The 25,375-nt window shown below is 42.7% G+C and overlaps 1 protein-coding gene across 4 annotated transcripts in view; it reads left to right on the top strand.

The window, feature by feature from the left end:
- Positions 1–25,375, top strand: part of KIAA1549L (KIAA1549 like) — a 477,170-nt gene that overhangs the window by 282,926 nt on the left and 168,869 nt on the right. For 3 of the 4 annotated variants that reach the window (XM_063944516.1, XM_063944513.1, XM_063944517.1), the window contains 2 exons: positions 3,748–3,774; positions 8,020–8,198. In XM_063944516.1, coding sequence (XP_063800586.1) covers positions 3,748–3,774; positions 8,020–8,198 — 206 coding nt within the window. The remainder of the gene's footprint in view (positions 1–3,747; positions 3,775–8,019; positions 8,199–25,375) is intronic. The other variant, XM_063944515.1, reaches the window with a different exon arrangement.

The raw sequence follows: 25,375 nt of genomic DNA, 5'->3' as shown, positions 1-25,375 counted from the left end.
GACCCATGGCCTCTACCGCTCAGACAGGATCTGCTACAGCAGGGGCCCTGTCTGTTCCAAGACTTACCGCGGCTGCGTTTGACGGCATGGCGGTTGAATTCCGGATCCTAAAGGAAAAGGGCATTCCGGAGGAAGTCATTCCTACGCTGATAAAAGCCAGGAAAGAAGTAACCGCAAACCATTATCACCGTATTTGGCGAAAATATGTTGCGTGGTGTGAGGCCAGGAAGGCCCCAACAGAGGAATTTCAGCTGGGTCGTTTTCTGCACTTCCTAAAGTCAGGAGTGACTATGGGCCTAAACTTGGGTTCCATTAAGGTCCAGATTTCGGCTCTGTCGATTTTCTTCCAGAAAGAACTGGCTTCACTGCCTGGAGTTCAGACATTTGTAAAGGGAGTGCTACATATTCAGCCCCCTTTTGTGCCTCCTGTGGCACCTTGGGATCTCAACGTGGTGTTGAGTTTCCTAAAATCACATTGGTTTGAGCCACTTAAAACTGTGGATTTGAAATATCTCACGTGGAAAGTGGTCATGTTATTGGCCTTGGCTTCGGCCAGGCGTGTGTCAGAATTGGCGGCTTTGTCATGTAAAAGCCCTTATCCGATTTTCCATATGGATAGGGCAGAATTGAGGACTCGTCCCCAGTTTCTCCCTAAGGTGGTATCAGCTTTTCACTTGAACCAACCTATTGTAGTGCCTGCGGCTACTAGGGACTTGGAAGATTCCAAGTTACTGGACGTAGTCAGGGCCTTAAAAATTTATATTTCCAGGACAGCTGGAGTCAGGAAAACTGACTCGCTTTTTATCCTGTAGGCACCCAACAAAATAGGTGCTCCTGCTTCTAAGCAGACTATTGCTCGCTGAATTTGTAGCACAATTCAGCTGGAGCATTCTGCGGCTGGATTGCCGCATCCTAAATCAGTAAAAGCCCATTCCACGAGGAAAGTGGGCTCATCTTGGGCGGCTGCCCGAGGGGTCTCGGCTTTACAACTTTGCCGAGCTGCAACTTGGTCAGGGGCAAACACGTTTGCAAAATTCTACAAATTTGATACCCTGGCTGAGGAGGACCTTGAGTTCTCTCATTCGGTGCTGCAGAGTCATCCGCACTCTCCCGCCCGTTTGGGAGCTTTGGTATAATCCCCATGGTCCTTACGGAGTTCCCAGCATCCACTAGGACGTCAGAGAAAATAAGATTTTACTCACCGGTAAATCTATTTCTCGTAGTCCGTAGTGGATGCTGGGCGCCCATCCCAAGTGCGGATTGTCTGCAATACTTGTATGTAGTTATTGCCTAACTAAGGGTTATTGTTGAGCCATCTGTTGAGAGGCTCAGTTATATTTCATACTGTTAACTGGGTATAGTATCACAAGTTATACGGTGTGATTGGTGTGGCTGGTATGAGTCTTACCCGGGATTCAAAATCCTTCCTTATTGTGTCAGCTCTTCCGGGCACAGTATCCTAACTGAGGCTTGGAGGAGGGTCATAGTGGGAGGAGCCAGTGCACACCAGGTAGTCTAAAAGCTTTCTTTTAGTTGTGCCCAGTCTCCTGCGGAGCCGCTATTCCCCATGGTCCTTACGGAGTTCCCAGCATCCACTACGGACTACGAGAAATAGATTTACCGGTGAGTAAAATCTTATTTTTCTTCGTTCTGGTGATCGTAATGTGATTGACAGGAAGTGGGTGTTTCTGGGCGGAAACTGGCCGTTTTATGGGTGTGTGCGAAAAAACGCTACAGTTTCTGGGAAAAACGCAGGAGTGGCTGGAGAAACGGAGGAGTGTCTGGGCGAACGCTGGGTGTGTTTGTGACGTCAAACCAGGAACGACAAGCACTAAACTGATCGCAGATGCCAAGTAAGTCTCGAGTTACTCTGAAACTGCACAGAGATGTCTTATCGCAATATTGCGAATCTTTCGTTCGCAATTTTGATAAGCTAAGATTCACTCCCAGTAGGCGGCGGCTTAGCGTGTGCAAAGCTGCTAAAAGCAGCTTGCGAGCGAACAACTCCGAATGACCCCCATGGTTTTGCCCAACTGCTAACTTGTTTGGTTTGCTAACAACTCTGAATAACCCCCATTGCTTATAAAAGCATAGTTGAACGAGGAAGTAAATGCACAGATGGAGAGTTGCACTGTAAGCATATGTACAGTCTATATCGGTGAAAATTATATGCCTGGAAATTATGCTTATATCCAACACTGCAGGGGCCACAGTTCCGTTGACATGCAGTCTCTGAACTTTGGGCATGATTCTGATTTGCAAGCAAAACAAAACCATGCTGCACTGCAGGTGGGGCAGATGTAAGATTTGGGTGGGGTGTGTTCAAACTGAAATCGAAATTGCAGTGTAAAAATAAAGCTAACATTTGTGGGCTGCATGCAGAAGCAGCCAGTATTTACCCTGCACATAAACAATATTAATGTATTTGCTTCCCTTGCAGTGCAACATGGTTTGTTCCAGACACAAAGGGGTAATTTACTAAGATGTGAGTTCTATTTAAGATGGGATGTTGCCCATAGCAACCAATCAGATTCTACTTCTCATTTATCTAGCACCTTCTAGAAGAGAATACCTGTCATCTGATTGGTTGTTATGGGCAACATCCCATCTTAAATAGAATTCCTATCTTAGTACATTTGGGTGTGGATCATTAGATCGACAGTGTCTAGGTCGTCAATGTTTAGGTCGACCACTATAGGTCGACAGTCACTAGGTCGACAGGGTTGGAAGGTCGACAGGGTTTCTAGGTTGACATGTGCTAGGTCGACAGGTCAAAAGGTCGACATGAGGGTTTTTTTGTTTTGTTTTTTGTGTCGTTTTCTTCGTAGAGTGACCTGGAACCCCAATTAGTGCACCGTGTCCCCTCGCATGGCTCGCTTCGCTCGCCATGCTTCGGGCAAGGTGCCTCGCTTCGCTCTGCACAGATTACCGTTCCAATCGTAGTCCACGTGGATCGTTAAGTATGAAAAAGTTCAAAAAAAAATTATTTTTTTTGAAAAACTCATGTCGACCTTTTGACCTGTCGACCTAGCACATGTCGACACCAGTTGCTGGTAGAAATGTACTTGAAGTGCGCACATTCTCTTGGTTCTGGCCCATGCACAGTGCAAAACATGCAAGCTTTGCTCCGCCACAAAGCGTACACATATGTTCACCTCAGTCCATATATCTGTTCTATTTTAATGATTCTTTAATTTACTGTTGTCCAATTGCTTCAATAATTTATAGAAGATTGTCCAAGTGTGGCCCCCGTAAGGACTGTTTTGTGGCCCCGAGCTTCTTTCAATACTCCATAGGCTTTGCTGGATAACATCCCTTTCTGAAAATGATTTGTCCCATGACTGTATGGTTATAGCAGTATCGTGGCTGTCTTCATGGAAATATTGGGACAGCACTGTCCTACATTATAGGGAACATGTATCAAACCTTTGAGAGAGACAAGACGAGTTGACCAATTAGCTTCTAGCTATCATTTATCTAAAACAGTCTATGAAAATAACCAAAGCTGATTTGTTGCTATGGGCAACTTCTCCACTTTACAGTATTGCTCTTGAAGGTTTGATACATCTCCCCCTAATACTTCTACACTCTTACAGTGCAATTATTTTCTTAATAAAATTATTTTTGAATAGAAACACTAATTTTTGTGGCTGCCAGTAGTCCAAAGTAATTGTATTATGTTTCATATTATGTAAGGCACATAACCCAACATTAAGGCATCTTGATTTTGTTTTCTTTAATATTCAGGTTTTTCAAAACAAAAAAGAAAAATTGGTAAGAGATTCTGTGTAATGATCTCCTATGACTAACATCATACAGTGCGTTATTATAACACTCGGGTACTTACATGGTGAAGACCATCTCCAGAATCAGCTCTGCTCCCTCCTAGAATGGCATAATATGTGTGTGTGGCTTTAAACCTTGTTCCTCAGATTTAGTACTTGGTGGGGATTAGTGTTCGCTGCTACCTTCATGTGTAAGGAATGAGTATCCACGCCAACAATTCTGATACTGAACTGCTTCGTGAAAGAGCAACAGTTCATTTAGAGTAAAACAGCAAAAGTATGTTCTGTTGGAATGGCATTGCCACGCCAGCAATGGCACCCTTAGTCATGGTGATTTTGCTCTAAATTCTCCCCTAAATCTTGCATTTAGGGTAGAAAATAAAGAGAAAATGCAGGTGCATATTCTGAGTACTAAACACCGCTAATCAGAAGAATTATAATAAACTCCGCAATATAACATAGAGTAAAACTGAGGTGCTTAGCATAATTTTGGCCAATGTAACACTTTTAACACCATAATTATTACCTCTAACCTATGTAACACTCTTAAAACATAGCTGGTGTTTCTTACTAATGTAACACCTTTAACACTTAAACTTCTCACCAGTGTGATGCCTTTGGGTAGTTAACTTTTGCTGGCCTGGGGAGGTCCCATGCTCTGGACTTAAATCTTCGGAATGTTAGGGTCCAACCAGATGACGTCACTGGTCGCTGTTGGTATGCCCATATATATATATTTTTTTACATAATTATGCTAAGCACCTCAATTTTACTCTATGTTATATTGCAGAGTTTATTATAATTATTCTGCTTAGCAGTGTTTAGTACTTAGATTGTGCACCTGCATTTTCTCTTTTTTTCTATGTATAACTACAAGTCACAACATGGTAACACCTGTTATTAAGTTTAGAATTAGGGTGTACATTCCACCCCCCACCCCACCCCCCATATATATTCAAGTTCATAGACCCATAGGGTTGTATATTAAAATACACGATATAGAGACTACCGTGACTGCAGATTATGTCATACTACCTTGCTGCTATCACTCAATATTGAATTAAACCAATAGATACAGACCCCCCAGTAAGTTGTGTCATCAGTTATGTCAGATAATTGGGCGAAAGTTCCTGTTATTGGTAGCATCAGGTACACCGATAGGGGTCACATTTGCCTTCAAAGTGCACCGTTGCAATGGATGTAGTAGTATCATCCTCCTCAGACTAATTGGCTTGCATCCACTTGCAGGTGCTTCTTCTTCTAAGTATACTGCTGAATAAAATAATAGAATAATTACAATTATATTGAAATGTGGGAGAATCTTATAAAACGAGGAGGTAAAACCAGGCTGACAGAGATGTGGAAACAGTTTGTAGGTATTCTGCACCTATTCCCTGTTGGAGGGTACCAGGGCCGTTCAGCTGAGATAACCAAGATTTTATCATCCTGTTGGCAGCAATTGCACACAGTTTATTGGCCGCAGCGGTGTTCAGATTATGAGCTGTAACCTGCTTTAGGCTGTCAAGGTTAGTGAGAAAATATGATGTAAGTGGCTGGAAATGACTTGACCATAACCTCAGCAGTAAATAATCATCCCACAAGTCCAGGATATTTAGGACTCAACAAATATTTGAAAGCGTCCGATTGGCACTTTGCCACTTACAGGACACTGGTGATAAGAACTGCATCTCTTGCTTAGGATACGTTGGCATCGCCATGTAATACTAGATTTGATGCTGTCAATTTTAAACACCACATGCAAAACTTTACCGACATTCATTACAAATCCACCATGTACTAACATGCATTTATTCAACCAAGTTTGATATGAATAAAAACGTGGATTTGCAAATTATTATTATTATGTATGTTCCCGCTGACTTCTGGTGGGAAAAAATAGCAATTTTTTAATTCAGTAGTTTTACCTATCTACTTATTTGCTGGAGTTTGCAGCTGTTAAGTGAGTTTTAAAAGATAGAAAGATAATCTGCGATCCTACATCCTCCTACGTTTTCTGCAGCATAATGTAGCAGGCAGTATAGGCTACTGTAAATGCTCGCTTTGTTGCAACGCTGATGCTGCAACTCAGCTTATTATACTAAGATTAAAGTAAAGTAAAGTAATACATAAATAAACTGTATTGGTATACTGGTCAGCTGTATCCTTGTATAGTATATATCACAATAAAGAAATATACCGGAAACTGTTGCTAATATGGTAAAGAAAAATGCAACTTAAGGTGCATACACACTAGACGCCGCCGCTCTGTGAGTGACGTCATCTAGTGTTTCCCCTCCCATGCCGGGCGGTCGGCGGCCGCCCGTATACACTGAGCGATATGACCATTCATATCGCTCAGTGACATCATGCAGCGGCGCGCATGCAGCTCCTTGACGACAGTCTAAATAGAGCATGCATGCACTGCCGATAGGGAGGATTGTTGCCGACCCACGGGGCCGCACATCAATCATCGCTGGCGGCATACACACTTGCCAAGAAACTGAGCGACGTTGCTCAGGAAGGGGGAAAATGAGCGACGCCGCTCAGGAAGGGGGAAAATGAGCGACGCCGCTCAGGAAGGGGGAAAATGAGCGACGCTGCTCAGGAAGAGGGAAGATGAGCGATGTCGCTCATGAAGGGGGAAAATGAGCGACGCCGCTCAGGAAGGGGGAAAATGAGCGACGCCGCTCAGGAAGGGGAAAAATGAGCGATGCCGCTCAGGAAGGGGGAAAATGAGCGACGTCGCTCAGGAAGGGGGAAAATGAGCGGCGTCGCTCAGGAAGGGGGAAGATGAGCAACGTCGTTCAGGAAGAGGGAAGATGAGCGAAGTCGCTCAGGAAGAAGGAAGATGAGCGACGTCGCTCAGGAAGGGGGAAAATGAGCGACGCTGCTCAGGAAGAGGGAAGATGAGCGATGTCGCTCATGAAGGGGGAAAATGAGCAACGTCGCTCAGGAAGGAGGAAAATGAGTGATGCCACTTAGGAAGAAGGAAGATGAGCGACGCTGCTCAGGAAGGGGGAAAATTAGCGACGCCGCTCAGGAAGGGGGAACATGAGCGAAGTCGCTCAGGAAGGGGGAAAATGAGCGACGTCGCTCAGGAAGAGGGAAGATGAGCGACGTCACTCAGGAAGGGGGAAAATGAGCGACGTCGCTCAGGAAGAGGGAAGATGAGCGACGTCACTCAGGAAGGTGGAAAATGAGCGACGTCGCTCAGGAAAGGGGAAAATGAGCGACGCCGCTCAGGAAGAAGGAAGATGAGCGACACCGCTCAGGAAGAAGGAAGATGAGTGACGTCGCTCAGGAAGAGGGAAGTTGAGCGACGCCGCTCAGGAAGAAGGAAGATGAGCGACATCGCTCAGGAAGGGGGAAAATGAGCGACGTCGCTCAGCAAGAGTGAAGATGAGCAACGTTACTCATTTTCTCTGCACCATTAGTGCCAAAAAAAGTACCAAAAGGCGTTTACATCTGAATAAGGATAAGGCCTATGTAAATTATATATTATATAAATTGCGCTGGGCCTCCGATCAGTATATCAGTATGTTTATTCATAGCATGTAGTTTTTATAATAATTTGTTTTCATTAATAACATATTTTAGATATATTATGCACCTTAGAGATTTCATTTTTTATAGTACTAACTGGGCAGCTGCCATCAGTTTGCCATTCGTTGGCCTTTTAGTCCTCTAGACTATTAAACTTAAATATCATCTTTCTAGAGGGGGAGGTCAGGTCCATAGGATAAAATGCGTGCAATAAATTGGTATAACCTTTGAATGGGAACCAGCAGACTCTGAGGAGGGAGATGGTCTGGCTTAGAGCTGCACTACTGCTGTGTTGTATTTCGCTCTGAACTTTCTTCTCTGCCTATTAAAATCACTCACACTGGCTTCTGCCTTTCTTCCGAGCATAATAGATGTTTTGTCAATTCAAAGACTTATACATATTTCAAAGATTCTTTCTATTTTGAAAGCATGAAAATAATTATTTTCTGTACGGTAGAGATAGGAAACCACAGACCGGCAGTGTGTACTGGGACTTGTAGTTCCACACCTGCTGAAAAACATTAGATTACCTCAGTCTGCTCTACGCTGTACTAGCACTCCATTACCTGTGCACCGCTACAGTTAATAACCAGTTATTCGGTATGATGAATATGATGCATTTCTGATGTTCTTGAATTGATTTTGAGGGTGATAGACTAAAAATAACTAATTTCTGAGCCTTAAATCATAGTGCCAATAAGTGACGAAGATGAGAGGAATATTCACTTTGACAAAAACAACAAATTGGTGCCTGATCCATTCGACTCATCATCCGGTTCTGTGCAACTAATCGCGATTAAGCCAGTCTCGATTCCACCTTCGCTTGCTGTGTCTGAAAGAAACCAGGAGATGTCAATCATCAATGGGGAGGTAAGAGATATTCTAGTGTTAATGGATATTATACAGAGATATTAAATTGGTTGTATTGTGTGTGAATGCCAAATTGCTTTCTCACAAATATTTTAAATGCCCACTCTAATATATACTGCAGACGCCAGGCGCATCTTATTACCATATACGATAAAAGTGCGCTGTACATCGCAAAACACTGCATCCCATAAGAGAAAACAATACACCCACACATTATCTGAGTTCCAAAGCTCATTGATGTATATATTTGTTATTAAAAGGATATGGATTCAATATATTACAATGTACAGTATACCTATAGTTACAACTCATACAGTAAGCAGTTAATACATGCAGTTACATACAGTTACAGTTACAGGCCAGCGATACAATTACCATATCTTTCAATGAATCCTCCCCTTAATATCTCTCTCTCAGCAAATAAATACATGAACTGATCTGGCAATACCTCCATCATCGTCTAGTCCAAACAGCAACTGACCTCCTGTGTGATCAGCAATGTGTTATCTAGTTTTTTGGGGGAGGGGACTCATTCATGATGAGTCACTAGTCTCTTTGTATATGCTAAACAGGTTCAGCCTTGGGGGCGTCCAAAGGGCTGGCCTGAGCTTCCTGTCCACTACCTGTTTGGAATATCTATTGTTCTAATAAAAGTGATTTTAGCTTTTATACATTTAATCATAATTATTTGTTGCAATGTCCTACAACTTGATAACAAGTATCAAATGAATCTACACATTAATCTGGTTGCTTGAATAGTAAATATGACAGGTCTATCTTGCTTCGTTCAAATAATACACATACATGACATTACTTTATTATATAATTTTAAATCATCATGATGTCTGGCGCTTGATATTATTATAATTATGTACTTTATGAAATAAGTGTCGAATCCATCTCTGTGGCATGCCCGTGTAAATGCGCGTGTTACCATATATTGTTGTGCTCGCTGCGCGTATTTGCAAGTATAGCGACTCATAGTGTGTGTAGTTTGTATGTTCTTTTTATGTAATATTTTTGACTTCGACAGTCCACCCTTTGGCAGCAAACAATAACTGCCATCAATTATTAACATAAGAAAAAAAATATTTCATACAATAATCGGTGACCTAGACACAAGTATGTATTAATTTTCGCAAATCAGACACTTGACTATACTACTTGGGGAAGACAGGGAGGAGGACGAGACATCCTCTATATGCACTCGGCGGTCACGGGACCACTGGTTGGGTGTGGGACAACATTCAACCTATAGAGTATGCTGGGACAGTGCTTTGGCCTATCTTGTCTGATTTGCGACGAACATTTCACACATACATGTACCTACGTCTTTGTACACTGATGTTTGGGTTCGATTGAGGTTCTGCTGGGTAGATGAAGACACAAACAAGTCGTGACAGTGACATAAAATTTTCATGATCTACATATTCCTATCATTTTCTGAACATTGTTTCCATTTCTGGAACGTATGCTAGGTCTGTTTAATCATTGAACAAGGGTTATAAGTAGTGTCCTTCCTAAATAACATAAACTTTCGGAGTTCGGGGAGAGCTACTCATAAACCTTTCTTCCACATATATTAATGAGCTCTTTATCTGCAGTGTGTGAATAGACATTGTCTGCTTGTTCCTGATTACCTCTGAACTCCATAACTACTAGAACTTTAATTTTTCTCTGACTTTAACAAACTGATCGGCTAATCCTGGGATCCTATAAGGAAATCACTCCTTCCTCCAGAACCAGTTCCAGTCTCACACTCGACTCCTCATAAAAAAACCTTGCAAAAATAGAATATCTTGAAAAATATGTTTGCCAGCGGGAAAGAGAGAAAAGAGATATAGAACAAAACAATTCTTGTTCATAACAAATCAATTACAATGACTGGTCTTTCTGCAATCCTTTAGTACGCTCAGGTAGTGTTCAACAGTGCCACCTCTCAGTCTTCACGGAACAGAGTCTCTGGTGATACTTTTGCGATCTCACTCCAATTACGAGTTCCTTCCGGACTACCGACTTTCCTGCAATGGGAATCATGGACCTAAGTCTCTCTCTCGGCTACTTTCACTGGGATAGTGCTGTCAACAAAACTTGGTATGGTCCTTCCCACCTGTCTATTAGGCAACCTGAGCTTAAGAACAATCACACAGTCTCTTGGTTCACAATCAAGACAGTTAGCATTTGGCATACCAGGAATCAACAGTTTCAAGTTCTATTGTCAAGTTCTCAAATGCTGGCTCATCTCAACAAGGTACTGTACTGTCACCTCATTGGTGTATTTCTGATCATTGTGCGGATCAATCATGACAGGAGGTTGTCTTCCAAAAACAACCACAAAGACACAAATACTAAAACCAAAACAAAAACAAATTTCGAAGAGGGTGATTCGTTAAGTGAAGATCTGGGAGTGGTTCCGGAGCTACATAATACTAGTGGCAGTATCTATGATTACAATAGTACAATTTCAAGCTTTGCTCCTACTTCTAGGGGTACCATTATCTACACACAAATTTCTGCGCAATTTTTCTTTGCGGTAAACACAGCAGCATCCGTGGCGGCATGAAATGCCTCTACCCAATTTGAGAAAACATCAGTGCACACCAATACATAACAATAATTCCTAAAGGGTGTTAACTGTATGAAGTCGATTTGTATTTCCTGAAAAGATCCATCTGCAGGAGGGATTTGGGATGGCTCTGTTGGTATTGCTTTACCAATATTCTTCCTCAAGCAAGCAAGACAGGTCATTGCTCTCTTACCTGCATGAGAATAGAATCCTGGCGCACACCAGTAGGCTTTCATCAGCCTGCACATACCCTCTTTGCCTACATGAGTCAGACCATGTGCCACCTCAGTTAGACTTTGAAGGTATGCTCTGGGGGCTACTGGCTTACCGTGTCCACCTGTCCACAGTTCTGAGGACTTCTGGCCATACCCCTTTGTCCTCCAGACTGCCTTTTCCTGTAGGGAACACAAATTTTTGTATCTTAATTTAACTATCGTGTGTTTGCAATGTAGAGTACCATGAGCATAACTCAAAAAAAACAAAACATCTCTAGAGGAGAGAAAGAAGAAGAAAATGAAAAAGAAAATGTCAGGTTTGCCATTCACCAACAGGCATTTCAGTGTCTATACAAAATTTCCCTTCACCAGTATTCCCATTCTCCACCCTTTGTGCATGACAAGGCACACTGCAGTAATACTGGTGTTATCGTGCTGTTGAGATATACTGGGTTTGGCCAGAACTCTGAAGGACCTAGGCATGTGGAGTTTGAACTGTACTTGGGTCCATGTATTGTACCACCCTGTGTGAACGCAAAAGATGAAGAGGAAACTGTAGAGAAACAGAATAGAGGTTGGTGACAGATGAGTTTGTAGAGGTGAAGATTTTATAAAAATTTGACAACTGGATTGGGCACTACGGGGAAGTGATTCTCTATTTGGTCTACTCCCCTTAAAAAAATGTCTGTGTTTGTCGTATCGCTATTGGGACTATCCCAGCCATCAATCCAGTGTCCTGTCCATCCTAAATTCATAGGGAACCCGGTATCTGTGAGATAATTTCCTCTACCTGTGATGGACATGCATCTAGAACAGTAGAATGCGACATTAGTCTTCGTGGGTGTCTAACATACTTTGTACTTCCTGAGCGGGAGCATAGTATATGTATATCATATCTAACAAAATTAAGTTAATCAGGGGCCATTTCTGCTAGGAAAAAGAAGCAAAAGTTTAGAGGCCCCATTTTAATCCCAGCAAGTTTTGTCAAATTGTAATGTTGCATTTATTTTGTTCTTCCCATTAGCCGAATCTGTGTTTTCTATATGGCTTATGATTCCTTACTATATGTCCCTTGGTCCCGTCTATGTGTTTAATAATGTGGCTTGTGTTTTCTGTCTAGGGGGTCTATATTGACTATGTGTCCTACTACTCCTACAATCTCTGGCAAAATACCCTTCCTTCCTACAAGTGTAACATATTATTGACCATTAGGGATCTGGGGTTTGGACTGATGGGTCTTTCCTGTATGTGCCAGTATACTTACCGTCCTCAACATCTCCACCTGTTGTTCTCTGCGCATAGCACTATTCTTGTGATGTTCAATAGCACACTATCTAAGATTAGCTACTGTGACCCCTTTCCAATTTTGCAAAGAAGTCTGCACCCTGACACTCAATGCCTTATTGAGCCCATCCATTTGCACAGAGACAGCCATCTCCCATTTGCCGAATTAGTGTTTACCAGTGATCTTATCCAGATGGAGAGTTTTCTATTTCTGCAAGAGACAAAAACAACAAAAAAAAGTTTAACAAGCTTCTAGGTCATGCGAAGTATTCATTCAATCCTTATCATCCCGTATTAAGGGTCTGTACATGGTCCAGCAAACATTTCCGAGCTCATCTTTACTAGGGGCATTACTAGGAATGAATACTTCTTATATGGTAACTGAAAGAAATACCCGGGGGTTACCTTGTCTCTGTCCGCTTTCCTACTGGCAAATACTAATGTGCTGACAGGTTTTTCTCCATTTCTGACGTTACTTTCTTGATTTTTTTGTTTTATTTTTGGGTTTTACTATATATGTACACGAATGATACCATACTTACCTGTTCCACTGGTCTCAGCCACTTCCCCCACAGGCTACTGCTCTTCTTTTACCGGTTGGATACTCCTCTGGGTGCATGAGAAATGGCTGAAAACAATCAGGTCACCTTCTCCTCCTAAATAAAACTTCAACATTCATTAGTACATATATAGGTTACAGTCATATTTTTCATATTTTTATTATTTTCTATAGTTTGTATGCTGGCCATAACTGCTTCCACATCTACATAAGGCGGTGTACTTGCATTCTCTTTTTTTTCTTCCTACTTGTTTATTGTTGCTACATGTTCAAACAGTTCTTATATTTCCATTCTTGTCTTATATGACTTTGGTTAGACATACCACCTGCAATACCTTAGGATCAAACTCACCAACCCCTCAACCCCTCTTGCTGCCACAGGTTTAAACACTTTTTATGTCTGACCCTTTGTTTTCGGGATTTTATCAGACATATCCTTATCCTTAAGTTCTGCAATACCTCTGGTTCAAAGCTGCCCACCTTAGCGAATGGTACCCTATCTTTGTCAGTCATACGTACCCATTCATTGCAAAAAGCCTCCGTGTGTGAACCATACTTTTCACACATAATAAACCTTGCTAACCCTCTCGGTCGCAATTCTGACCTTCTCGGTCCCAACTCTTCTTCATCCTGAACCCTAGCTACCAAACGCCCACTGCTTGTGCAATTGGATCCCATCGCGGACTTTTTGCCAATAAACGCAATCCGCAATGCACACCGTAAATAGACGGTGAACGACACCTTGCGCTTTCACTCGCTCCTTCTCCGCTGAGTACCACGACTCACTCCAATAGTGAACACCAATAGGGCCTCACTGGGTACGCGGTGTACCCAGTGAGGCCCTATTGGTTTCTATTTACTGGAAGTGTTAGGAGTGACTTACCTTTTCCAGTAAATATCCGCCGCTGGAGATTTTCCTGAGAGAGACCAGTGAAAACTCCCTATACACTTTTTATACACAAATCACGCTTGCGTATGCTCTATACAGCGCTAATGATACCGCGATTTTACGAAAAAGCTCGTAAAAAGGGGTATCAAGTTGCGCTATGTATCGCCCCCCACAAACGCGCGGTCCAATCGCACAGCGTATAGGTACTTGTTACCTATCTGCCGTACAACCACGGGTCGATGTACAAACTGCGACCCTCAGCTCGGAGCGTAACAAAAAACCTTTTTACTTCAATAATACACAATGCACAATTCCCTATTTACGCTCCTCTGCAAATCTCCTCACGATTTGCGTATTTCAATCTATATTAACGTGAGTCAGCCGCCTCACGCCACCAAGCCTCCACTTACTTGATGTACCACACTACGGGATCCCGAATTCCGTGGGTTCAATGTCCACTCACTCCTACGTTCGCTCACTCAAATACACTTTGTTTTTTTCTGTACAGAAAATTTCAATTCATTCAGATAGGCTGCTTTACCACAGAGGCAATACAGTTTAAACAAAAGTTTTATACTAATCTGCTTTAGAAACCGGGTAGTTTTGTGCTATTGTATTAAATGTCTACTATCCCACCTTTGAACTAAACGATACTATTGTATAATTTGTACTTAGTGCCCGCATTCTTACGCACTTTGCGTAAACACGCGACCGTGCGTGTCTCTTACGCTGCGTGCGCAGTCCTGTACTTTGTCCGAGACAAGTGTACAAAACCCTGCGTCCGCAATAAAACAAATCACACAGCTCTATAAATGTGAACAATACTAATTACTATTGCCCACTAGACACAACTTGTTCTGTATAAACTTTTATGCAGACCTGCGTTTGTGTCTTTACACTTACTTCCTTAAAATACTGTTATTTCAAATGTACCTATATAGCAACAAATGTATCCTATTTCACACAGATCTATAATGACTCTAGCAATAATCAATAATTTAAATGATATGATTCAGATTTGATAACTATCTTGCAGAACATACACTGATATAAATATACACATAATTATAATAATATTAAATATATGTACTGTACCATTCACTGGTCTCCTATGAGACACCTTACCTCTTATTTGCATATCAAAGCTATTTGCTTTTCCACTGCTAAAAAAAAAGCAGTTACACAGGTTAATTTGCATTTCAATGGCTATCTTCCCTAGTAAGCAGATTCTACAAGTCTTGGAAGGAAAAAGAGAAAAACAAAACCCTTTCTTTCCTTTTTCTATCTGTGTGCAATTTTTTTTTTTTTTTACCAAGCCAAGCATTTATCTCACCATTTACTCTCACTAGGCCCAATTGAAACTATTTGTAATTGACTATGGCATGGGTTAAATAAATGCATTGGTAACTCATAAATGATGTTTGATGTGACCAAGGAAACTGATTTTTCTGAGCAGACTGAAAATCAGCTATTTAGAAAATGACCTTCCTAAAATGGCCGCTGCTCCTCCCCCTTCCACATCCATGAGGTTTACACAAAATGGTGGACAGGCCATGTGGTTAGTCCAAAATGGAGGACAGACCATGCGGCTTCCGTTGTCACAAAGAAATCACACATTATACAAGCACCAGAAGTTATTTTAGGCCTGAGTTTAAAAAAACGATATCAAGGCTATGCAGCAACTTTTAAATGTACTTTTACCTACTTAACAGATAAACAATCCAATCTGAATCAAACACAATATGACTTATTTGAACTTTATTTTGCAACAATAAAAATACATTTTAGCATCTTAAATATTATGAGAAACGCATTGTCCCTTGAAATTTCATATCATTGGCTTACTGATATCACAACAATACACGTGGATGTTATTTTCATCAGCGTCGCGATGCGTCCATCGGAGCCGGTCGATTACAGCCGCGTTTGTAATGTACAGTGCATCATTAAGACCCTGATATCGCGGACTAGCCCCCATCTCTGAATGCCAAATTGCTTTCTCACAAATATTTAAAATGCCCACTCTAATATATACTGCAGACGCCAGGCGCATCTTATTACCATATACGTTAAAAGTGCGCTGTACATCGCAAAACACTGCATCCCATAAGAGAAAAAATACACCCACACATTATCTGAGTTCCGCGTTTGTAATGTACAGTGCATCATTAAGACCCTGATATCGCGGACTAGCCCCCATCTCTGAATGCCAAATTGCTTTCTCACAAATATTTAAAATGCCCACTCTAATATATACTGCAGACGCCAGGCGCATCTTATTACCATATACGATAAAAGTGCGCTGTACATCGCAAAACACTGCATCCCATAAGAGAAAAAATACACCCACACATTATCTGAGTTCCAAAGCTCATTGATGTATATATTTGTTGTTAAAAGGATATGGATTCAATATATTACAATGTACAGTATACCTATAGTTACAACTCATACAGTAAGCAGTTAAGACATACAGTTGCATACAGTTACAGTTACATAGTTACAGTTACATACAGTTACAGGCCAGCGATACAATTACCATATCTTTCAATGAATCCTCCTCTTAATATCTCTCTCTATCTCAGCAAATAAATACATGAACTGATCTGGCAATACCTCCATCATCGTCTAGTCCAAACAGCAACTGACCTCCTGTGGGATCAGCAATGTGTTATCTAGTTTTTTGGGGGAGGGGACTCATTCATGATGAGTCACTAGTCTCTTTGTATATGCTAAACAGGTTCAGCCTTGGGGACGTCCAAAGGGCTGGCTTGAGCTTCCTGTCCACTACCTGTTTGGAATATCTATTGTTCTAATAAAAGTGATTTTAGCTTTTATACATTTAATCATAATTATTTGTTGCAATGTCCTACAACTTAATAACAAGTATCAAATGAATCTACACATTAATCTGGTTGTTGAATAGTAAATATGACAGGTCTATCTTGCTTCGTTCAAATAATACACATATGTGACATTACTTCATTATATAATTTTAAATCATCATGATGTCTGGCGCTTGATATTATTATAATTATGTACTGTATGAAATAAGTGTTGAATCCATCTCTGTGGCATGTCCGTGTAAATGCGTGTATTACCATATATTGCTGTGCTCGCTGCGCGTATTTGCAAGTATAGTGACTCATAGTGTGTGTAGTTTGTATGTTCTTTTTATGTAATATTTTTGACATCGACATGTGCTTTAATCTTTGACGCCACAGTTATTTAAAATGGCAAAACCAGATTGTTTTTGCCTGTTAATTTATTGCCTGCATCTCACAAGCTACTATATAAGGACCATACACTCAATTTGATCCCATGGCTGGGATCGGTCTGTGAGCATAATTCAGACCTGATCGTAGATGTGCTAAATTTAGCACATCTACAATCAGCTTTCCTGACATGCGGGAGGACGCCCAGCACAGGGCTAGTCCGCCCCGCATGTCAGGGCCTACCCCGTCGCACAAGTACAAAAGCATCGCACGGCGGTGATGATTTTGTACTTGAAGAGTAGCTCCCTACCAGCGCAGCTCCTGTGCACTGTCAGGAAGCTACCCGTCGCTGTGAGGGTCGCAGCGGCTGCGTGTGACATCACGCAGCCACCACGGCCCGCACGGTCCGGGCACGCCTGCATTGCCCAGACCGTGCCCCTAAAACCGCCAGCCTGCCCCTTCCTGCCCAGCGAACGCCTTTGCCTGTCAATCACGCAGAGGCGATCACAGGGCAGAGACAGCCGTAGGCTGTCTGGTATGCACCGGCACATGCGCAGTTCAGACCTGATCACTGCTCTGCGAAAAGCATGTGTAGTAGGCAATGTGGGGGCATATCTGGCACTGTGGGGGCATGTGTATTTGGCAATGTGGAGGCATATCTGGCACTGTGGGAGCATGTGTATTTGGCAACGTGGGGGCATATCTGGCACTGTGGGGGCAATGTGAAAGGGCGGAGAAGTGAGCCACAGGAGAAGTTGCCCATGGCAACCAATCAGTGTTGAGGTAACATTTATAAAGTGTATTCTATAAAATTATACGTAGAAGCTGATTGGTTGCCATGGACAACTTCTCCACTGGCTCACTTCTCCGCCCTTTCACACTTCTCTGAGCCATGCAGGTATTGTGTACTGGGTGGGCGAGATCTCCAGGTCACTCTCATCTTGGACTCCACAGAGACACAGAGCTGTCTCTGTGTTTCAGCATGGGAGGTGGTAGCTGTTTGGGTGAAAGGGGAGTTTCAGCCACGAGAGGGAATGCAGAGCGACTGTCTCAGCGCCCCTTCATATCCAGCGCCCCGGGCATTTGACCCCTTAGCCCCTCCTAGTTGCGGTCCTAAACAATGGATCTCTTAGACAAGCACTCTTCAAATATAAGTTCTAAAGGGGCACTCCGTGAAGGAAGAGCCATGATCAGAGTGGTGTAGTAGATTAATAAGCTGCCACAGTCAGTTCCTGTAGGAAATAAATAACAAATCTTGGTGTATCCATGCATGTATGATTCAGTAGCTATGGCAGTACAAAGGGACCTGTCATATTGACTATGGGGGTCATTCTGACCCATTCGCTCGCTGCTTTTTAACGCAGCCGAGCGAACGGGTCCCTACAGCGCATGCGCCGTAGTGCGTCGGTGCATGCCAGACGGCCGAAGGCCATAGCAGGGTTGCGATCTCCTCTGCCTGATTGACATGCAGAGGCGGTCGCTGGGCGGGAGGGGTCAGAGGGTTTCGTGGGTGCGGTCCGGCCAATGCGATGCCTTTGCACTTCTGCCGGGGAAGGGCCGGACTGACATGCGGGGCGGTCTAGTCCTGTGCTGGGCGTCCCCCCGCACATCAGTGAAGATGATCGTAGCTGTGCTAAATTTAGCACAGCTACGATCAACTCGGAATGACCCCCTATGTCTCTGACTAAACCTTATTCTACTGCCTGGGGTAGTAATTAGTGACATACAGAAACGCTTTAGATAAATACAATCAATATCAAATATTTGTACTTTAGTTGTTATTACATCTCCCAACACAACAGAAGCCACAACTTGATTTTCAGCAAGAACATATGAGAGATAGGACTTCTAGTGGCTGCTGTGGGGGACATTGTGGAGGTTTAGTTAGGATAGGTGGGTAGGTCCACAGTGAGGCACAGCCATGCTCTGACTTTTTCTGAGGGGGTGTGTCTGTGTCCCAGTTCTCAAACTTTGCATATTTGGGAGGAATGAAAAATTGCATCCTGGGAAAGCAGCTTTAAGCTGACCCCACGATATTGTGACCTAGCGCCGCGACAGTGCATCGGCCATATATAGTCTTGTAGGACGTGCAGCACATCCGTTGGGATGATTCAATGAACAATGGGCAGGAACAACGGATTGGGGGTACACACTGTGCAATGTGTACGATATACTGTTCCGATCCGCATCAGAGCGATATATATGGTACCATACTGTAGGTGACTAATACCCCTTTCACATCTCCAATGCCGGATCCCACCCGGGAATTGGAAACGGGTCCTTCCCGGGTGGGATCCGACATTGGAGACTCTCCCTACCCCTTTTGCTGGCTGTCCGACCCGGCAATATGCCAGGTCGGTTGCCATAGCTGTGGGGGGCAGAGCCAGCGGCGGCGCTGGGAGATGAGCTCATCTCTGCGCCGCCTCTCCCTAACTAGTAAACGGGTCACGGGTCGCATCGACCCGGGAATCCGTTTATGCAGCCACTGACCCGGTATTCAACCCAGGAATAACACTGTTTATAACCCGGGTTGAACTACCGGGTCAGGCGACCCGGGAATTCGGAGCTGGTGCTTTCACACCGCACACTGACCCGTGTCGACCCGGCAATATGCCGGGTCGATACCGGGTTATTTGTGCGGTGTGAAAGGGGTAAGTGTGTATATCCAGCTTTAGTTTACTTCTGTATAAGATCACCTTCAGTGCTACGCCCGTTTCTCCAGGCATCAGAGACTGCAGGGGAAATTCAATTGTGGGCAAAGGGGGTAAATTGCTGTTGCGGTGGCGTTCAAACGACAGCATAGGCAACCCATTTCGCACCCTTTGCCCAGCCAACTAACACCCCTTTCGCTCAAAATTGCTAGCTACCCTATAGGGAACACTTTTGAGCGAGATCCCGCCGCCGTAAAGTGCAAAGGGTGTCGTGGGAATTGGGATGGGCTAACTAGTCCCTGGCAGTCGCATTTCCCCTATTTTTTTTCTGTTATTTGCAACAAAAAAAGGAAATAAAACAAATTCCATATGAACTGTAAAGGGCCCCATACACTAGAACAGGGATGGGGAACCTTCGGCCCTCCAGCTGTTGTTGAACTACACATCCCAGCATGCCCTGCAACAGTTTTAGCATGGCCAAATAGCAAATCTGTAACAAGGCATGCTGGTATGTGTAGTTCAACAACAGCTGGAGGGCCAAAGGTTCCCCACCCCTGCACTAGAACAATAATGCCCGATTTTATCCGATTTCGGGCATTCGTCCCGATATATCAGGTGAAATTGGGTATTTTGGAGATGTTTCTGATCCGATCCGATGCACGTTCCCATGAGCATCGGATCGGATCCTCCAGATTGAACGTGCTATACTGGTGATTTGTCGGACCCCGCAGGCATGGCTGAGATCACCCAAGATATTTAGTATGCAAAAGGACAGCATACGATGTATCTTGGGCGATCCTGCCCCCCGGGAGGCTGCCGAGGCGATCGCCTGCGACATGTCAGACGGACATGTCGCAGTAGTGTATGGGGCCCTTTACATCTCCAGGAAATACAAGTGTTTGAGTGAATTGTTTTCCCATTGATTCAGTGCTCGGTAATATCTGTTATGACCAGCCAAATATGTATTATTAAATAAGTCACAGGTGCTATAGCTATGCCTAAGTAATACCAAACACAGGAAATATATAAAGCATTTATATTTGGTTACATTATGGCCATAGTTGCCTACCTTCCCTCATTCTGCAGGAGACTCCCTGAAATAGGAGCAATCTCCCTCACTCCCTGAATAGTCCCTCAATCTCCCTGAAAAAAAAAGAGAAATCAGAGATACATACATTCAAATGGGATCATCAGTACCATTTCCCTGTATTGGTTATAAGGCACAATGGGGGTAATTCAGAGTTGATCACAGCAGGAACTTTGTTAGCAGTTGGGCAAAACCACATGCACTGCAGAGGAGGCAGATATAACATTTGCAGAGAGAGTTAGATTTGGGTGGGTTATTTTGTTTCTGTGCAGGGTAAATACTGGCTGCTTTATTTTTACACTGCAATTTAGATTGCAGATTGAACACGCCACACCCAAATCTAACTCTCTCTGCACATGTTATATCTGCCCGCCCTGCAGTGCACATGGTTTTGCCCAACTGCTAAACAAATTGGGTGATTCCGAGTTGTTCGCTCGCTAGCTGCTTTTAGCAGCAGTGCACACGCTAAGCCGCCGCCTTCTGGGAGTGTATCTTAGCTTAGCAGAATTGTGAATAGAAATTTTTTAGCAGTTTCTGAGTAGCTCCAGACCTACTCACAAATAGCGATCAGTTCAGTCAGTTTCATTCCTGGTTTGACGTCACAGACACGCCCAGCGTTCGGCCAGCCACTCCCCCGTTTCTCCAGACACTCCCGCGTTTTTCCCTGACACGCCTGCGTTTTTCCGCACACTCCCAGAAAACGGACAGTTTCCGCCCAGAAACACCCACTTCCTGTCAATCACACTCCGATCACTTCAACGATGAAAAATCTTCGTTCAGACGTGAGTAAATCTATTAAGTTTTGAGCTAAAATACTAACCGCATGCGCACTGCGAACAATGCGCATGCGCATTTTTGCCTTAATCGCTCCGTTGCGAAAATCGGCAACGAGCGAACAACTCGGAATGACCCCCAAAGTTCCTGCTGCGAACAACTCAGAATTACCCCCAATGATCCCCCTGGCTACATGCATTTTAAAGGTTTCTTGTGGCCACTTACAGTATATGGAACCTCTTGTAAAACACAATACACAAAAAAAAATCCTGCAAAATATTAGTCTCTTTTCTTCAACAAGCAGATCTTACTAACTTTGGGGCTCATTTACATTTGGATGTAAGTTATTTTCATGACATGTCCGCACTGATAGGTGTTACTTTCACATCTCCCTGAAATGCTTTCTCAAAAGTAGGCAAGTATGATTATGGCTGATGGAAATGAACAAAAAAGCACCTAGCGTCTTGTCTTGACAACGTAGCGCACAGAACATTTGTTGTTTTCATCTTTGCAGTAAATTCAGATTGTGGGTAAAGTCTGTTTCGTGTTTGTAAAATAATGCTTTTGTGAAACAGCGTACCCAACAAGAACACATTGCATCAGCCTCTAATTAGCAGATTATTCCTCAAAATAGCACATTGTGTGACAAATGTTCCCTGCTAGCACCATCCATTATCATGCAAAACAACAAAAAAATTGCATATACTGTAGGCAAAATTACTAATGTATTTTCTTGGTCTGGTTTCTGACCTGCTGCAAGGGGAACATAGAAACATAGAATTTGACGGCAGATAAGAACCACTTGGCCCATCTAGTCTGCCCCTTTTTTATTTTATCCTTTAGGCAATCTCAACCCTTTTTTAACCTTAATTCTTTGTAAGGATATTCATATGCCTGTCCCAAGCATGTTTAAATTGCCCTACAGTCTTAGCCTCTACCATCTCTGATGGTAGGCTATTCCACTAAACCACTACCCTTTCTGTGAAGTAATTTTTCCTTAAATTTCCCCTGAACCTCCCCCCCTCCAGTCTCAATGTATGCCCTCGAGTTCTAATACTTCTTTTCCTTTGAAGAATGTTTCCCTCCTGAACTTTGTTAAGACCCTTGATATATTTGAAAGTTTCTATCATGTCCCCCCTTTCCCTTCTCTCCTCCAAACTATACATGTTAAGATCTTTTAGCCTTTCCGGGTAAGTTTTGTGATGTAGGCCATGCACCATTTTAGTTGCCCTTCTTTGTACACTCTCTAATGTATTTATATCCTTCTGGAGATAGGGTCTCCAGAACTGGACACAGTATTCCAGATTGGGCCGTACCAATGACCTATACAGTGGCATTATCACTTCTTTTTTCCTGCTACTGATTCCTCTCCCTATGCAACCAAGCATCTGACTTGCCTTTCTCATTGCTTTGTTGCATTGCTTTCCTGCCTTCAAGTCACTTGAAATAGTGACTCCTAAATCTCTTTCCTCCTCAGTAGTTTCCATTATAGTACCCTTGATACTATACTTAGCCTTTGGGTTTTTGAGACCCAAGTGCATGATTTTGCATTTTTTAGCATTAAACTGTAGTTGCCACGTTCTTGACCATTTCTCAAGCCTACCTAGGTCATTAATCATTTGTTTGACCCCTCCCGGTGTGTCTACCCTGTTGCATATCTTTGTATCATCTGCAAAAAGGCATATCTTCCCTTCAATACCATCTGCAATGTCACCAACAAAGATATTAAAGAGAACTGGACCAAGTACAGATCCCTGGGGTACTCCACTGGTAACATTTCCCTCCATAGATTGCACTCCATTAACTACGACTGTCTGTTTCCTATCCTGCAACCAGGTTCTTATCCATTTAACTGATTTATAATCCACCCCCAGGCTTTCAAGTTTATTTAGCAGTCTGCGATGTGGGACAGTGTCAAATGCCTTACTAAAGTCTAGATATGCTACATCTACAACTCCCCCTTGATCTATTATTTTCATCACAGAGTCAAAAAAGTCAATAAGATTTGTTTGGCATGATCTCCCACCAGTAAATCCATGCTGTTTTGGATCCTGTAAGTTGTTTGATTTAAGATATTCCACTACTCTTTCTTTTAATAGTTTTTCCATTACTTTCCCTACTACTGATGTAAGGCTTACTGGTCTGTAGTTACTTGCTTCTTCCTTGCTTCCACTTTTGTGCAGTGGAACTACATTTGCTCTTTTCCAGTCCTCTGGAATAGCACCTGTATTTAGTGACTGGTTAAATAATTCTGTTAAAGGTGTAACCAGCACATCTTTTAGCTCTTTGAGTATCCTTGGGTGTATCCCATCTGGTCCCATTGATTTATCCACTTTTAGTTTTGAAAGTTCTGTTAGGACCTTCTCCTCTGTAAATGTATTTTCATCTACCTTATTTTTATGAATGTCCTTGCAACTTAACTGTGGCCCCATCCCTTCTTCTGTAGTAAATACTGAGCAAAAATAATTATTTAGGTGATCTGCTATTGCCTTGTCTCCCTCCACCAAATGCACACTCTCTGTCTTAAGTCTTATTATTCCTCCATTTGATTTTCTCCTTTCACTTATATACTTAAAAAAAGTTTTGCCCCCTTTATCTACTGACTGGGCCATTTTCTCCTCAGCTTCTGCCTTTGCACGTCTGATCACTTTCTTAGCATCCTTCCGTCTGCCCAGACACACCTCTTTGTCGTTATTATTTTGAGTCTGTTTGTATTTCCTAAAAGCCATCTTTTTTGCTTTCACACTAGTTGATACTTCTTTTGTGAACCACACTGGCTTCCTTTTCCTGGTGCTTTTCCTAACCATTTTGATACAAAGGTTTGTTGCACTTAGCATTGCACTTTTCAGTTTTTTCCACCTCTCCTGCACTCCTTCCAAGTTCCTCCAGTCTGCCAATGAATCACTTAAACATCTCCCCATTTTTGCAAAGTCAGCATTTTTAAAATCCAACACCTTTGTTTTTGTGTGACAGGAGTTGGATCCTGTCTTTATACTAAACCATACTGCTTGATGATCACTGGATCCCAGGTGCTCACCCACATATATATCAGATATCCTATCACCATTTGTAAGAATTAGATCTAATATTGAGTCTTTGCGAGTGGGCTCCCTCACCAATTGCTTGAGAGATGCTCCCTGTAAGGAATGTAGAAATTTGCCACTTGTAGCTGAACTTGCAAAAGACCCCTCCCAATTTACATCAGGTAAATTAAAGTCTCCCATGATTATGACTTCTCCCTTAAAAGCCATTTTAGAGATGTCCAACAATAGGTTCCTGTCCAAATCCTGCCCCTGGCCTGGTGGTCTATAGATCACCCCAATGCGAATAATGTCCTTCTTCCCAGTTTCTGTGGTGACCCAAAGGGCCTCAGTTTTGGCTTCAATATTTTGTATTAAAGTAGCATTTATGCTTTTTTTCACATACATTGCTACCCATCCTCCTATTCTTCCTATTCTATCTTTCCTAAATAAATTGTATCCTGGTATAGCTAAGTCCCAGTCATGATTCTCATTGCACCAAGACTCTGTAATTGCCACAAAATCCAGGTTATCCCTTGTCATTATCGCAATTAGCTCTGGAATTTTGTCTCCTAAGCTCCTAGCATTTGCACACATAGCTTTAAGAATTTTGTCTGTGCATTTGTTATTAGTAGCCATGTCCAGAGCGTACAAAATAAATGACAAGTTTAAAGTTGAAATTACCTGTTTGGGGATGTTGCTCAGTATTTGTTTTCTTTTACTAATCGGTAATCATACTCTGTCCTTTACACCATGACTACACCTTAATAAATATAAATATATAGTACACCTGACCACAATGGGTAAATGTTCAAAGGAGGTAAACACCAGTCAGTATGCAATAATAAAATGTTTCACCGAACATAGGGGGAGGGGGATTTCCTTTGCAGAGATGCATCACACCGGCTGACCAGACT

The sequence above is a fragment of the Pseudophryne corroboree genome, chromosome 11 (assembly GCF_028390025.1).
Source record: "Pseudophryne corroboree isolate aPseCor3 chromosome 11, aPseCor3.hap2, whole genome shotgun sequence".
Taxonomy (NCBI): domain Eukaryota; kingdom Metazoa; phylum Chordata; class Amphibia; order Anura; family Myobatrachidae; genus Pseudophryne; species Pseudophryne corroboree.
Note: the sequence above shows the minus strand (reverse complement) of the source record. Positions and strands in the feature narration are given on the sequence as shown.